The 17,136-nt window shown below is 41.8% G+C and overlaps 1 protein-coding gene across 5 annotated transcripts in view; it reads left to right on the forward strand.

Annotated features, from left to right (window-relative positions):
• The window catches only part of CTNNA2 (catenin alpha 2), a 1,074,738-nt gene that overhangs the window by 339,084 nt on the left and 718,518 nt on the right, over positions 1 to 17,136 (forward strand). For all 5 annotated transcript variants that reach the window (XM_045580946.1, XM_036435853.2, XM_045580945.1 and 2 more), the window contains one exon: positions 13,929 to 14,132. In XM_045580946.1, the coding sequence (XP_045436902.1) occupies positions 13,929 to 14,132 (204 nt within the window). The remainder of the gene's footprint in view (positions 1 to 13,928; positions 14,133 to 17,136) is intronic.

The following is a 17,136-nucleotide window of genomic DNA, read 5'->3' on the forward strand; positions in this document are numbered from 1 at the left end:
ATTGGAGAAAGGGACATTTGTGTTCATGAACGCTAAATCTGTTAATCAGCAAATATTTATCAGCTGTTTATGGAGAAGCACTCAGCTGAGTGCCATAGAATATACCAAAATAGAGGAAAGCATTGTAATTGATGATTTCCCCTTATATCGATACTTCACTATTCTTCCTCCTCCTCTTTCCCTTCCTCCTCCTCCTTCTCCACCTTCTCTCTCTCTCTCTCTCTCTCTCTCTCTCTCTCTCTCTCTCTCTCTCTCTCTCTCTCTCTCTCTCTCTCTCCACACGCACACGCACAGGCACAGGCACAGGCACGGACACACACCAATAATAATGCTGGGATAAGAGCCAAATGGGTAAGCAAGATGGTAACTGACATTGAGATCAATAATAGGACTTAATGAAAGAGAGCCTTCTGCACAAAGAGTTGAAGTTAGCCTTCCCTGAGTAGGATCGGCATGGGCTTCCTAGAAACAGCTGTGAGGAAGGTGGTACTGAAATATTCAATAGAGAAGGATTGATTCGATAGTAACTTATAAAGTAACTGGGGAGGTAGTCAGAGGCCACTGTGGCTAGAACTAGGGTTCATGAGGAGAATCCTGGGACATGACTTTTGAGAGAAGCAGGGCCTTATGACAGATTACTGAGAATCTTAAGGCCAGGAATCTTAAACATGGAGTAAATGGATGTGAGCTTATATTTCTTTTCTTTTTTTAAAAAATATATTTTATTGATTTTGTACAGAGAGGAAGAGAGAGAGAGAGAGAGAGAGAGAGAGAGAGAGAGCGAGCGAGCGAGCTAGAGACATTGATGAGAGAGAGTCATCTATCAGCTGCCTCTTGCACACCCCCTACCGGGGATATGCCCACAACCAAGGTACATGCCCTTGATCTGAATCGAACCTGGGACCTTCCAGTCCCCAAGCCGACACTCTATCCATTAAGCCAAACCAGTTTCTGCAGCTTATATTTCTTTAGGCAATTCTTGCTATAAATGACTTCGTAATTCTGAGGGTTGAAAGAAAAATGTAACCCATTGCCTAGATCCATTGGGAATTGTGACATATATTACAAAGGGAATGATAGAAATGGAATTGGAGAACCACTGGGTAAGATCGCAGCATCTGTAAGTTGTCAGATGGTTGGTGATAATAGGTCATTGGGGAGCCAGTAAGTATTTTGGGCCAGCAGGGTAGTATGGTTAAGCAGAATGTTAAGAATGGTCCATTAGGGGAAGAAATAAGTTTTATAAGACAGGTCAATTTAGAGTCTTGATGATGGACTAAATGGGAGTCAATAATGTCCTGAATAAAGGGATGAGGATGAATGACAATGAAAATATAAACTATTATATAAAAGAACTATTTTAAATGACTTCATTGTTTATCACTTCTATGTGTCATATACTATCTTAAGCTCTTTACAAGTCTTCATTTCTCAGCATCTTTATAGTATAGATCCTGATACTATTCTTACTGTTCCAGTGAGGAAACTGAGACATGTCTCCTTTAAGAACCCTGCTCAGCTAGAAGTTACAGCTACAAGGAGTTGGAGCCAACTCTGTACTGTTTTACACCTGGTCATAGATAATATTGATGCATGAGTGTTCCTCAGTGGTTCTAATTTTTCATGAGTGCACTAGGAGAATGAAGTGTGATTATGGGTTCCAACTGTATCAGCTTTCCCTGCTTCTGTTTTGCCTACATTGAAGTAAAGGTGATAGGCGTTGGAGAAAGATGAAGAGTTATTTCTTACACACCTTCTACCTAAGAAGGTGATCGTACCTCCAACTGTCAAAGTCCAGTGTGAAACCATAGATACAGAGCTGGGTCTCAGGAGGGTGAGGACTGGACATGGAACTGGAATTCTTGTTCACAAGCAGTGATGTCTCTGGGATGGGAGTAATTGAGGTCTTCAAGAAATAGGATATTGAGAGAACTGAGAACAGGGAGCAGGTGTCACGAGCCAGGGGTGCATCCTTGAAAGGAGTCACTCACACATGTTTGTGTCTTTCCATAATGACAGCTGTATTAGGGCAGACCTCCCTACTAAGCCCATAGAGTCACTCACAAGTTACATGCAGAATGGGGGAGCTTACATAATATAGAGTGAGCGGAGTGGGCATCCAGTGCAAAGTCCTGATAACTGGCAGCATCCAAAGTAGCAAACCAGGCAGCTGGGATGGTGGCACTTCTGCATTGGAGTCGATGTCTCATTGGGCTCCGAATGTGACAGCCAAGCTCAAGTGTTGGGTGGGTCAGAGCTTTGCATTCATATAGCCCACAGTGGGTGGCAGTCTCACTCATATCGGTGTCCACATGAAGTCCTTATCCAAGTGTCCAGACATTCCATTCGGATGTTTTAGGCCCATCCCAAGGGCATTTCCATTACACCCTATTTCCTCAGTCTCGGGCACATTGCTACTTAACAGTTGTTGTCATGGCCTTGACTTCATAATGGGTTGTTAAAAGGTATCCAGAAAGTCTGCTCTGCTCCTGTCCTTTACAGCTAGACCTGGAGAAAGACCACCTGCTGGGGGAGATCAAGGAAGAAGAACTGGGGAAGAGATGGGAGGAGAAGCTGTCAGAGGGGTACGTGGAGAACCCCAGTAAAGCAGGGCCCTTTAAGTATAGTGAGACTCCCTTTAAATAGTGGGTGGTTTTAAATTGTGTTAAGCAGCACCCACCCAGAGGTTAAATAGGATGAAGACTGTGGAATCTCAGAGGGAAGGCAGGGGTGGATGGGTGAGTGGGAAGAGATGAACCAAAGACCTTGTATGCCTATAGGCATAACCAACCCATGGGCATAGACATAGGGTGGTGAAGGCCTGGGGCAGAGGGCAGGGGCGGGCTATAAGGGGTTCATGGGGGAAAAAAGGGGACATATGTAATACTTTCAACAATAAAGATTTTTTTTTTAAATGAAGACTGAATACAGAAAGATGGTCAATAATATAAAAGTCCAAAGAGAATGAAGAGATGACATGACAGTTTTCTCAGCAGAAGAGTAAAGCAAGTTTCTTTTGCATGACTCTCTAAAGACTTGATTTGACTGAATGCATTTCAGACACGTGCTTTCTAATTAATCCATAGTGTCAATCTCAGGGTGAGCGCTTTTGCCCTGCGTTACTGAGATTAGTTGTAAGCTAGTGTCCTTATCAGAGCTGGAGAATGCTCAGGAAATGCCCCAGAGCACCCCAGCAGCACACATGATGATGAATGAAGGGAAAGGAAGCTGGTTTCTAGATGACACCAGCCAGGAGGCGTGTCCTGAGCCTGGAATCTCTCATCCAATGTTCTCCTCCAGCACCTTGGTGAGTGGCTGCCTACCTAAATAGCAGGGTCTCCTGTGAAGTGGAATTGATGCAAGCTTAGACAGATTTCTCTTTGTTAAAAAGAAAATTAAATATCTAAGAATAAAAAGTGCTGTATTAATTATCTGGTTTTAATCTATGGCATTTGTTTCCAATTAAACTGAACTGTTTGATTACAAATAATATCATTTTGAATACATGGCATAATTAGTTTATTTTTAAGCATATAGCGGAGATATAAGAAATCAGTAAAATACTGTGCAATTTTTAAGTTAAGGCAAATCTAAAATAATGAGGTTAGCATTGTTCTGCAATTTAATGAAACGTAGGTGATTGAACCTCAATAGCCTCAGTATTTTCCATTGCAAATGTTACCCCAATTAGGCCAAGGGAAACTTTTCACATGAAGATAGAAAGATTCTCACTAGGAGAGCTTGGCATAGGATGAGAATGAGGAAAATGTGTCTGTGCTAATTATTGATACATTACAGGAGAATAAATGTTTAAAACTGAACAAATACGTAACATGCTTTTGGTTTGGCTGCCTCAGTTAATTCTTTTAAAATTGTCTTGATTTATGCTTTTATCTCAAACTTCAGTTTTTAAAATAAGTCTTTAGAGCATTCAGAGCCAGAATTATGATTATGCCTCCTTGTCAGTTGATGTCTTTCATTCTCCACTTCCAGGGCTGTAAAATTCATTTTTCTTTCTCTTTTTCTTCTTTCTCTATCGGTAGTCATTTTAATGGGGAACTGAGAGAGATCGCCTCAGGGGTCACTAGTCAAATAGTTTAAACTGGATAAGACATTTTTAAAACACTGTAGCGAATAATCAATAGGTGCTGCCTGGATTTGACTTCATTTGTTTTGTTTTATATTATATCAGTGCAGCAAAATAATACAATAAATGAAATGTAATGCCTTATCAAAACTTGATCCCACTGGGACTCTGGGACCTTTTGTGGTCTAGGCCATTTCTAAAGGCAGTATGAAGCACTAAGTTAAACCAAAGCTTGAGTGTGTATATCCTAGTATACGATTTCAGAGGGGAAAGGAGAGGGAGAAAGGGATAGAAACATCAATGATGAGAGAGAATTATGGATCGGCTTGCTGTCTGCACTCCCCACAGTGGGTATCGAGCCCACAACCTGGGCATGTGTCCTGACTGGAAATCAAACCATGACCTCCTGGTTCATAGGTCAACACTCAATCACTGAGCTATGCTGGCCAGGCCAAAGCTTGAGTTTCTCGAATGCTTAGTCATCTCCAGATTTCACCTAGGCTAGGCAGCCTTACCCTCAGACCACATAGCTTTGAGCCCCTTGTGTAGCCGGACATAGAAGGAGTCTTGAATTGTATACGTGAGAGAAAGAGAAAGTAAGGGAAGGCGGAAACAAAACCTACCAAGTTATACCTCCAGACAAGGCAAACTACACAATTTTAATGTGCAGAGGTTGGTAGAAGGATGGGCTAATGTTAAAGGTGCAAAAAAAAAAAAAAAGGAAATGAAAGTGTGCACAATATTGCCTAATCTTGGGAAAAGCTAAGAATAATTAAAGGATAAATATTCTCTCACCTACGCATACATTTCCATTTAGATATTTTTGTCTTTCATTGCTCTAATTACTCCATATCACAAGGACATATTCCTTTTGAAGAATGAGTTTGACTAGTATACCTTCCTTTGAGGTTCTTTTTAAAGATTTTTAGAAAATGAAAGTAAATGGCTGGATAAGGGCATGTTGACATTTATTCTTTCTTCTGCTTGTTTGATTCGAAGTAGTTTTGTTGGACAGCAGGTGGCGAGGGTCTGGCATTTATGAGCTGGAGCAGAATTCATTATTTTCCTCAGTTGCTACCTTGAACTGTGAAGTACCGTAGTAAAAATCCAGGACACAATCTCTGGTCACACACAACAAAGAAAACCACAGGACTTTCTCATACTTTCTCATACATGGAAAATTTGCTTTTTCCATGTGTTATAAGATTAACTTTGAGAAAACAAATGATTACATAAGCTAGTCCATACTCTGATCAAATTGTTTTGTTGTCTTTCTGAAAATTCTTGAGATGACTTAAGTAGTCCTCAAAGGAGTTTAACTAATGAATAAAACCATAAATTCTAATGCTAGTAAATGAGATTTTCTCCCAGCCTCACAAGCAGATGCTTGGCTTCAAAAGGGAAAGAGCTACTCTTTCTCAGCTGATGGCATGCAGATGGTTAATTCCTAGCCAAAGAAAGACTAAGTTATATTTGCTTTCCTTCATGGTGTATTAATTCCTGCTGACCAGTTTGAAACAGATGAGAATTTAAAAAATAGGATAAAGTAGGAATTTGGAGCATTCATTCACGGTCGTTGTTCGCTTTACACTGCCTTAAAGTATGAATGAATCATGTGCTACTGCTGCTTTAGTGTTTATCAGGTGGGGTCGTCTGGGCTGGGCACCGTATAAGGCCTATGAAATCATTTGGTCTGGCCCTGCCAAGGCATTAGGGTGAGTTAATGAAATGGTTGACCAGATATAGCAGGCTGATTTCTAAGGTGATAATTTTGCATGGCCCTGAATGATGTTAGGAATATCCAGAGAGGTGCAAAGGGAAACGGGTGGTGCTGTGGCTGGGTCACAGCTCCTGGAGCTCTGGGCCTGCTTCCCAGTGCTAGCTCTGTCCTTTGCTCTGGCTGTGAGCCTAACTGTCCATTCACCTCTCTGAGCACCTTTCTTACTGTTTCTCGTTGGTATCTAGGTGTGTTTTGTTTTGTACTTGCTATTATGGTAAATTTGGTCCTCCAATTTTATATTCCTTGTATATATGAAGGCACTTGATTTCACACATGATGTAAGAGCCTTCATGGGGAAAAAGCTTTTAATTTGTCGTTCTTTTTGTTGTTGTTAATTCTCATTTTTTTTTCTCCAAGTAAACACTTGCAAAACCTACAGTCAGCCTTTGGTATCCACAGGAGATGGTCCAGGGCCCCCCGTAGGTACCAGAATCCATGGTGCTCAAGTGCTTTATCTAAAATGGTGAAGAGTAGTGCATGCATTTGACCTTGTGCATCCACGGATTTCCAACTTTGGAAAAATAGTTTTTGATGCTGGATTGGTAGAATATTCAGGTGCAAAACCACTGGATACAGAGAGCCAGTTACATATATATATGTATTTTTTAATCTATGTGCAAGTGGACCCATGCAGTTCAAACCCACATTGTTTAAGAGTCAACTCTATTTTTTTTGCTCTTTTTTTTTTTTAATCAAATTTGTTGGGGTGACATTGGATAATATATAGGTTTCAGGTGTTCCAGTCTATAATATGTCATCTGTATATTGTAGTTTTATCTTCTTTCTAATTTTAGTACCATTTAATTATTTCTTCTAGTGTGTTCTAGAACCTTCACAGAAAATATTATATGATTTTTTATAAATTTGCAAATTATTTTTTAATTGTTATAGATTTCAGAAAGGAAAGGAGAAAGAGATAGAAACATCAATGATGAGAATCACTGATCGGCCACCTTCTACACACCTCACCCTGGGAATTAAGCTTTCCCTGATTGGTAAATAAAACCATGATTTCCTGGTTCATAGGCTGACTGACACTCAACTACTGAGCCGTGTCAACTAGGCAGAAAATAATTTGTTTTGTCTCAATATTAGCTAGATTGCTTTTGTTACTCTCCAATGAGCCTGATGTAGCTTTTGGATGATATTTGTAAATACATACTGTATACATACACTAGTACACATGTAGGCATACAATTTATTGCTAGTAACTTTCTAGCAAAAAAATTCCATTTAATCAAAATTTTCAGTTTTGATCTTATTTACCCTCATTGTAGAATTCCCTGCTGTTCTATGAATCGTACTGTAAATATCTGTGTTTTCCAATGGTCTTAGGCGACCCACAGGTTGAGAACTGCTGCTGTGGAGCCTAAGACCATCGAAAAACACAGGTATTTACATATAATTCATTAACAGTAGTGAAATTACAGGTGTGAAGTAGCAACAAAAATAATTTTATGGTTGGGGGTCACCATAACATGAGGAACTGTATTAAAGGGTCGTGGCATTAGAAAAGTTGAGAACCACAGGTCTAAAGGGATGTTCACAAAGTGAAAGCTTCCTAGCTGGTATAGGAGTCTTTTCAGATCATGGCTGTTGGTCTCCTCACCAATCCTTGGAGAAGGAAACACCGAGATAGATGAGGTTAGACATATAGGAGGAAAAGTGGGATAGAGCCCGAGAGAGCTTTGTGACTACACTGCAGGCCAAACGTGTGAAAGGTGAGCAAGAAAGAAGGGAATGAGTGGGAAGCGCCTCAGCACAGTTTTGAGAAAGTCTTGGTCAGGCCAGTGGGGTGTCCAGAGCAGGAGCAAGGTTTGCCTGTTGGGAAAATCTCATTGGGCAGGAATGGCCCGCTTGTGCTCAGGGACTGACAGGGGCTGCCTGGGGCAAGTGTGACTCCTTGTGAAACAGTCATGCATCTACAAGTCCAGCAGATGGAGAAGGTCAGGGAACTACACTCAAGTAGAAGATTCTCTGCAAGGGGAGTTGCCTGGGGAACCTCCATGGCACCAAATTTGAGCTTCACACTTTACAATTCAGCTTCGGTAAACCTCTTGCAAAACCCTTCTTCTACCATGCTGTCTCTCTCAAAGCTCCACGCACTGGCCTCCACTTCCTATTCTGTCTTCATTGCCTCTTCCTGCTCCTGACTTTGCTTGGCCAACTGTTCTTCTTCACTCTTGGAATCTTAGCTGCGGAGTAATCCTCTCCAGAACGATTTCTTTACCTCCCACCTCCCAACTGTGCAAATTGCCATTACTCAGTCATTTCTTAACATCATCAATATAGTTTACCATTTACAATTGGCTGTATGTGTTTCTGTTTTTGACTATTAGACAGTGAACTTTTAGAAATAAAGGGTTATTCATTCTGTGCCTTCAGGCATCTGTAGTAACTGATACCCATTTGTTGAATGAATGCCTCTACTCTCTATTATCCATTTGAAGGGCAAGATGATCCAGGTGAGAAACAGAAGATACTATAGCAGATGATACTTATGTCATTACCTTTGGTTTAAGAGCATTTCATAACTTTTTAAGTAGTAAATACATATTTATAATTGTTAATTAGGCTCATTTCCACTGAATGTCTGCAGTCTGATACAATGGGAGGCCCATTGAGCTTAATGTCAGAAGGCTTGTGTTCAAATCCTGATGTCCTCATTTCTAAGCTGTATGACCATGAGACAATGTTCTGGCATCATTTGCCACTTCAATAAGATGGGAATAGCAATATCGAGGACACAGAATATTGGACCTATCATGCTGTTTGTACTGCATTCAACTTCGTGCTTTTGCAGAGGTCTGCCTGCTGCCTCCAGTTGTATCAGGCCCACGACAAGCATAACTCAATGTTCCCTGATTGTTCTGAACTCTTAGGTCATATAACTCTTTTCAGAGAGAACGGGTGATAGGTGTGATTTAACAATTGCACCTCCTGACAATTGCTTGTGCAGTGAATACAGGTAAATGTACTATTCTGAGAAGTAGTTTTGAACTGTATGGTCTACTGATTTATTTCAAGGTAAAATTCTTATGGAGTTCAACAAGGGAAATAATGGGAAATCAGTTATGTAGGACTAGAGAGACCATTACAGGGCTGGCTTGATGTCAGAATTGAATCCCAGCTTTCTTCGCTTGGGGAGAAATTATTGAGGCTGCTTTCTTAAAAGCCATGCTTTGCAGTTGCCACTCCATAAATTGTAAGAATGAAAACAGTAATTTTTTAAAAGTAAAGATGTTACTAAAATATAAGATAAGTAAAATTACAAAACACAAAATAGGCAGGCCAAAAAAACTAAATGAAAACCGACAAGATAAAAGATATTAAAGTAAGTCTTATTTAAAAAAAAGAAAAAGAGATGACAGATGACATAAGAAATGTAGGCCAACAATTTTCAAAGAAGTAACCTGACAATGTAAGATGGAACTGAGAGATCAAAAAGATTAAGCAACTTAATGAGTTTTAAGAATGCAAGCAACAGACCTAGATATTGAAAATGTAAAATCTCAGTGGATTAAAATAAGCCAATACAGCACAAAATCCTCTCGCAGGAGGAGCACAATTGCCATAAAAGGAGGCAGGAAGCCTGGGCCTGCCCTTCTTGTTTGGTACCTGCAATATTTCCTCAGTGACCAGAGAAGGGAGATTTGATCAGGGAGGGATGCGACTGCTGCTTCGTCCCTTCCCGCCAGTAGAGGGCAGCCGTATAGAGAGGTGAGGCCTGTTTGAGCTGATTCAGGGAAAGGGGATCTGTTTGCTAATCTCAAAGGATCCTGAAGTGTGGTAGCAAAGAGAACCTAATGAGGTATTTATTTTTTAAGTCACATCTGAATACTCTGCTTTCACTTTCATTCTCTGTATATCTTACTCAGGATTGTACTTGGGAATTTATTTGTGTGGATTTTTTGTTGTTGTTTTTTTTCCTACTAATTTAACAACTGTAATATTTTCTTCTAAGCTTGTGGCTTTATTTAGGCTTCATTTAGTTCTTCTATTTACCTGTCTCTCTGTCTGTTTTTTTGTTCTTTTCTCATATCCTAAAGCCTGATTGAGATCTGGAAAGTTCTCTGAATACACAAACACACACACACACACACACACACATACACACATACACACACACACACACACACACTCACACACTTTCCTCTTTATCCATTACATACAACCCAAATCCACCCACTCATAGGTGAATATACGTAGGTGATCCATACCCCCCCCCCCCCCCCCGCGCCACACACACGCACACTCTGCCCGTTATCTTCATGCCTTCTCTCTCCTCTCTAGACTTTCCCATCCATCATTGCAAAGCTCCCATCTGCACCACAGATACAGATTGGAATATTGTAAATTTATCGTTTCTTTCCTAGGGAGATTTTTTAAAAAGCTTTTCCTCTGTGATCTATAATTAAGCAATAACTCCATAAAAAATGTGATGAGTAGTGTGACTTCATGTGGAGATTTTTACCCCCAGTGTTTCAGTGCATTTACTTTCCTGACCACCCCGGGTCAGGCAGGTAGGAAGCTCATTCCTCTGGCACTGTAAGTTCTCTCTTGCAACATTTTGCAAAGCGTCTTCCTTAGGTTGTCCCTGATAGTGTGTGCACCTTAGTTTTATAAATCTATTTATTGTTTAAGATATATTTTTATTGACTTCAGAGAGGAAGGGAGAGGGAGGGAGAGATAGAAACATCAATGATTAGATATAATCACTGATCAGCTGCCTCCTGCACACCTCACCCTGGGAATCGAGTCCGTAACCCGGGTATGTGCCCTGCTTGGGAATCAAACCGTGGCCTCCTGGTTCCATGGGTCAACACTCAACCACTGAGCCACACCGGCCTGGCAGTGCATACATTAAAGTTCATGCATCTTTACACACAAGTAGGTCTGGGGAATGCTACAGTAAAACTGACTTCTGTAATGCAGAGCTCCCCAAAGAATTCCATGTGATCATTTGCTCCAGGCCATGCAAGAACTCCCATGCATATTTGGCTACAAAAACTTATTTTTTCATCAAAACATTACATCTCTAAGCTCAGTGTTCCATGGAAAATAATTTAGGAAATAATGTTCTGATGGCGGTAGTACATTTACGTGCGTTCTTCAGAGAAACTGTTTTACAGTTCCCTTATTGGAGAGTTCAAATTCACCTCAGTATATTTTCATCAGGTTGGCACTTCTTTATATTTTTTAGTCCAACAGTATAATAAACAGCCAATATGTGGTTCTTTGGGGTCTCCTAAAACCTCAAAACAGAACAAATTTTATTATGCTTTATAGGAATATGACTTTCTGTAAGAGAGTTCTTTGGAAATCAGTGACCTTTATAAAATAAAGTAGTTTAATTATGTTTTGATCAAGTGTATCTTTTAATTTTTAGGGCGAATAGAAGGGAGACAGGAGGGAGGGGGGAGAAAGGGGGGGAGGAAGAAAGGAAGAGGGAGATAGGGAGATAGGGAGAGAGGGAGAAAGGGAGAAAAGGAGAGAGAAGAGAAACGTCTATGTGAGACTGGGACTGGGGAACATGCAATGGCGGTACATGCCCCTGAGAATCAAACCCATGATCCCTTGGTCCACAGGCCAATGCTCCAACCACTGAGCCAAATGTATGCATATAAATGGTAATAAAAATATGAATTCAGGACTGAAAAGCAGTAGAAATGAAGACAGAGAGAGTGAGAATGAGACAGAATTCTAAAGGTTTTTTCTGGGAAGAGTCATTGCAGATGCAGCTCTCATAGAGACAGCAGGTATAGAGGGAGTACTGCTCCCTGCAGCGTTCCTTTGGGAATCTCAGCTACAGTGATCTGCACTGCAGACAGCCACTGTCCAGAGGCCTGCCATGATTTGTTGAAAATATTTGGAAGTTTACTAGGGCATAAGAGACAGAGCCTGAGTAACAGTATTCTGAGTTCAATAAAATTCACCTTCTCTGTAAGGTCTAAGAGAGTGCCAATGTGAAGATGGTCTTCATGCCAACCCCTGCCTCAGAACAGTTTCTCTCCTATCTGCATGGCTTCGTGTATTGGCCCTCTTACCTGAGGAGGGAACTTTGACCAATAAGTCATTTCCTAGGATATCCAAGATTTCAGTGACCTCAGGCCTGGGCGGTGTTTAGTGGGTGCTTATTTTTTTTCTATGTTGTCACCTGCCTGAACTCATCCCTCAGGAGTTCAGAGTCTTTGTGCTGAAAAGAGCTCTCTCTCATTATGGAGATTTACATTTTACCAGGAATTAGATGCCTCAAACACAACTTCCAGTAAACACCTTAGGGTGCTCTGGAGAGGTAAGGAGAGCCTTCCCGGAGCACAGAGCCCAGGGTATTCTGTAATGACTAAGCAGTTATTTTATATTGCATTTAGAATAAAGCACACAAGCATCCTTTATTCTCTCCACTCTCTTTTTAGCACTAAGAGATTGAGTAAGTGCAAATGGTAGGTACTGAGCAAAGGCATGACTGGTAACTCTCTTTTTCTTTTCTATTATACTAGAGGCCCGATGCATGAGATTTGTGCATGAGTAAGTCCCTAGGCTTGGACACCAATCGGGCCAATCTATGGGGTGACTGCGGGGGGGGGGGGGGGGGGTCGTCTCATTGGGGACAGCTCCTGCATTGAGTGTCTGTGCCCTGGTGGTCATTGCACATCATAGCAAAAGGTTGTTCCACCGATTGTTCTGCTGTTCAGTCAATTTGCATATTAGGCTTTTATTACTAGTATATAGGACTTGTAGGTAAGGTAAAGGGATAATGCACGTCAAAGGAAACAGTAATGGAATGGCAATCGCACCATAGATCCTAGGGCAGGAAGACTGTTTTCTCCATCACCACCATGTTGGTCCTCAGACCTCTGAGTGTGCTCTTCCAGGGAAGATGAGCATATTCCTCCTGCAGCAGGCATTACACTTTGCTTAGCCTTGTTCTTGTTTTGAGTCGTAAAGGGGTCCCTGGTGGAAACTAGCCATTGGACAAAGTGAGCCTCTGTTTCATGCCATTACGTATCATACACTTCCTCAGTCTCTCTATTCTTTGATAGGCAGAGAGTGATATTCAGGTTTTCCTACTATCCTTCTGGCTGTGTTTTCTATTTATTTGGTTCTTCTCCTTTGGCATACCCTTGGAAATTGGTATTAATTAGGCCTTCTTGGGCCTGCTACTATTGTTCTATTTGCTTTATTAGTAAGCCATTTGCTACCTGTGTCCAAATCTCCCAGGCAATTCTCAGATACAAGTATTCAGGCTAATGCATCTCCTGAATTCTGGATGCATATTTCTGTCCACTTCTGGATATCTCTATCTACACATTTCTAGACTCATCAAGGGCAAAGCTAAGCTTAAGTCCTCTACGACACCTTCCTTTAAGGTAACATCTCTATTTTTCCCTTTATCTAAGCTCCTTCAGAAGATGTTAGTATCTCCGACAGAGTTCTGTCAGTTAACTGTGACAACACACACACACATGCAGGCACACAGATCCTTTTGTTGAGCACTAGTTTTTTGTGTGTTTTTTTGTTTTGTTTTTTTTAATACAAAAGATATTAGCTCCTAATGGAACACACCCTGTGCTGAATGTGCCTATTGGGTATTTCCCCAGGTTTCCAAAGGCATCTGCCACAGGGCACGCCGCTTCTCAGAGGCGGATGTGATGTGTGCAGCAGTCACCAGATGCATCCCAACTTGTTAGTTACATATCATGTTCTTGCTCCAGGGCTCTCAAATCTCCCCTGTCCCCCAAGAGCTGCATGAAATGGCCTTTCCTTGAAGGCTACACATTTTTAAAAAATGCCAAGCCACTGTCACCATCTCGTTTGAAAATGTCAGTTGAGATAGCCTTTGCCAAGAACACAATGTTTCTCCCCGGGGATTAGATTTAGGGCACGCTGTCTTCCAGAAAGCTGCTACTTTGTCAAGGCCACCTGCGGGATTTGTCTAAGGGACCGGCTTCTTCTCCACGGAGAGTCCTGTCCTGGCCTCCCATACTTCTGGTGTAGAAAACAAGGGGGCAAAGGCGGTCTCTCCTCTGCTGATTGTTTCTTTTACTGTGCTGCTTTCAGAATAAGATTATCCTGGATCCCATGACGTTCAGCGAGGCCCGGTTCCGGCCGTCCCTGGAGGAGAGGCTGGAGAGCATCATCAGCGGGGCCGCGCTCATGGCCGACTCCTCCTGCACCCGGGACGACAGGCGCGAGAGGATCGTGGCCGAGTGCAACGCGGTGCGCCAGGCGCTCCAGGACCTGCTCAGCGAGTACATGAACAACGTAAGTCCTGGCCGCCCGCGCTCATGTCGCGAGGGGCTTCGGGTATGCAATCTGATGGCACTTGGGAAGCATGCACAGCGTGAAAAGAGGACATGCGTTCCGCAAAGATAGTCCGGGGAGAACAGAGAACGGCTCTGGGGGCATCTGAGGTCCTCTCAGGGTGCATTTCGGTATGGAAGCGATTAGAGGAGAGGAAAATCATTTTAGGGAAACTCTGGCTTTTTCCTTGAGTGATCTCTGGGCTCCTACAGTGGCTGGCCTTTGATGGAGGTCAAGTTTCCATTGGTGAAAGCAGATGGTGGGTGGAAATAACCGGAGAGACCCTGGTGTCCTCTTTTACAAAAGCACGGTCAAAGCTAAGGACAGCCACCGATGCTATCTCCCATCCTAAGAGGCATTAATAGGTGTCAGAGGGTTTAAATGTGTCTGTTCGTTTGGGCACGGTGGAAATGTCCTAACCGCAGTGAAACTCGCAGGAGAGCTATTGATTCGTCGTGAGATTAGAAATTCTTATGAGAGGGAGGCTTTCAGTTTTCAAGCGGGTGACAATAGTGTCTGCTTGTATTGCAGCTCAGATAAAAGCTGTCCTCTCCTCCAGTTACAAAGTGTGTCCGTTCCTGTACAATGAAAACTATAAAAAGGAGATGCAATCCATATTCTTTGCTCTGAAAGTCACTGAATCATGTCCGTATTGATTTGCTACATTCATTCCGCCGGCGGGATGTTGTTGATGCCCAGAACTTGCCACCGTGAAAGACCTCACGTACCTTCTGTGCCGGACTCCAGGGTGTGAGAGAATTTAGGGGAAATGTAGGTGAGGCGAGGTCTTGCCATTGCACGTTAAAGGCAGGCCCTGTGCAGGGGCCAGGTAGGGAACAGGGACGCTGAAAACCTGCCCTCAGCTTTGGAGGACAGCCTGCATCCTGTTGGGACACTCAGAGGCAATTTGGAGACAAAGCAACCAGCCTTTGATAGGAGCGCTCCTGCTCCTGCTAGGCTCCCCAGAGAACGTGGAGCCAGAAAACAAAGCAATGTAGAATGTCTTGCAAACTAAAACAACATTAACAAAATCTGTTTTCTTTTCATGGCGACCCTTCAGATTCTTTGATTTGGGAAGATTTGCTCATTTTCAGGCACAGAGTAGGTGTGGATGCCTCCCGTGGTACCCAGCTACTAATGAGGACTTCTCGGTAGGCGCTGGATGGCCAACGCTCCCTGTGATGTGGTCCATAGTGCTATGCAGGGGAAAGCTGGGGATGTGGCTCGCTGGTGTCATCCACCTTGAGTGAGTCTTCAGAATAGCAGATTTTAGGAGAAAAGAATGGTGGTAGAAGCTGCTTTTAATAGAACAGCAACAGCCTAATGACTTGTATGTGGAATGCGGTTTTATATTAACACATGCTGATAATTTCTATCAAAGAAGAATCGTTGCCAAAGGCACAATAGAAACAGAAGGGATCTCACTGCCGGTTAAGAGCTCAGTGTAAATGAGTCAGAGGAAAAGGGTGTTCGAGGGAACAGCAATGACAGAATGTGATTAAGGAAGAGTTGGTCAATATGTGACTTGTATTTCCAGTTTGGGGTCTGGAATCCTGCCAACCAGAGTTTTTTGTTCTTTCAGTGTAAACTCATTGAGATCAGCAGAGCTGATGGATTTTTGTGTTTTGTGGACTCCGGTTTCTTGTTTTTCTTGTGATTCAGAAATACTTTGATTTGTATTGAAAACTTGGTTCCTATGTTGATATGGTTAAAGACCATACACAGGTGGGTTTAGTGCTTATATTTTTAAGTGTGCAAATTCTGTTCACATTAAAGCATCCAGGTCAAAGGCTTAAATAAAACACCTCATACTGACTTTTATATAAACTATGTAAAATCTAATTGGACTTTACATTTCAGTGATTTTAAGGTTGAATTGGACGTGACTAGATAAGTTCCACAATCCCTACCTAGTACATTCATTTCTACTGCCACAATATCAATTTATATTTATTTTGATTCAGCATCATATATTTATATAAAACATATTCCTGTCTGTGTCCTTACTGAAAAGTTTGTTGATATTAACAGCAACCAGTAAATTAGCTGTGCCTAGGCGGTTACAAGATATTTATTTTTCAATATGATAAGCTCTGAGAATAAAGGTACTTTCAAATTGTCACCCTATAGATTATCATCTTGCCATTTTAGGCAATATCATTATAATAAATAAGACATTAGATTGTGGGGGGAAAATAAATTTAAAAATTGACACAACTGACATTTTTGGATTCTAAAACCCTCTTGATGAGCCCCTGATGAAGATTCAGCTTATGATGCTCACTTATAGGTGAAGCTGTTCTAAAATCATATACACACCATGTGGTATGGAGCGCAGGGAGAGGGAGGCTGGGGAGAGGAGCTGTGTACTCAGTGATGAGGGAAAGGAAGTTTGCCTGGTGCATGAGCTATGGTCTAGCCAAGTGGTTGGCAAATCGCTGCTCGTGAGCCACATGTGGCTCTTTGGCCCCTTTAGTGTGGCTCTTCCACAAAATACCACGGCCTGGGTGAGTCTATTTTGAAAAAGTGGCATTAGAAGAAATTTAAGTTTAAAAAAATTTGGCTCTCAAAAGAAATTCAAGTCGTTGTACTGTTGATATTTGGTTCTATTGAGAAATGAGTTTTCCAACCACTGGTCTAACCACATAGGTTATACTGAACTCAATGGGATTTCAGTTGTGGGTTAAATATTTCCACTAAAGTATGTTTGAATAAATGAAGAAGTGTGGGTATGTGATTTGAAGAAGTAACAAAAGCTGTGCACTTGAAGCACAGGGCAAAAATGATGATTGGAATGTAGTCATGCTGGAAGAGAATGTTGGGAAAGTTGTAGGCAAGGCCTGGTTAGCCTTAATTTGTTTTAACAAGTTTATGTATCTCAAAGTGAGAAGAGTTCTAAAAATAATCTGCTTAACTAGAAAGCAATTATTGTACATATGTGGAAGCTAATGGGCAGAGAGTGACT

This window comes from Pipistrellus kuhlii, unplaced genomic scaffold, assembly GCF_014108245.1.
Source record: "Pipistrellus kuhlii isolate mPipKuh1 unplaced genomic scaffold, mPipKuh1.p scaffold_m20_p_13, whole genome shotgun sequence".
Classification (NCBI taxonomy): Eukaryota; Metazoa; Chordata; class Mammalia; order Chiroptera; family Vespertilionidae; genus Pipistrellus; species Pipistrellus kuhlii.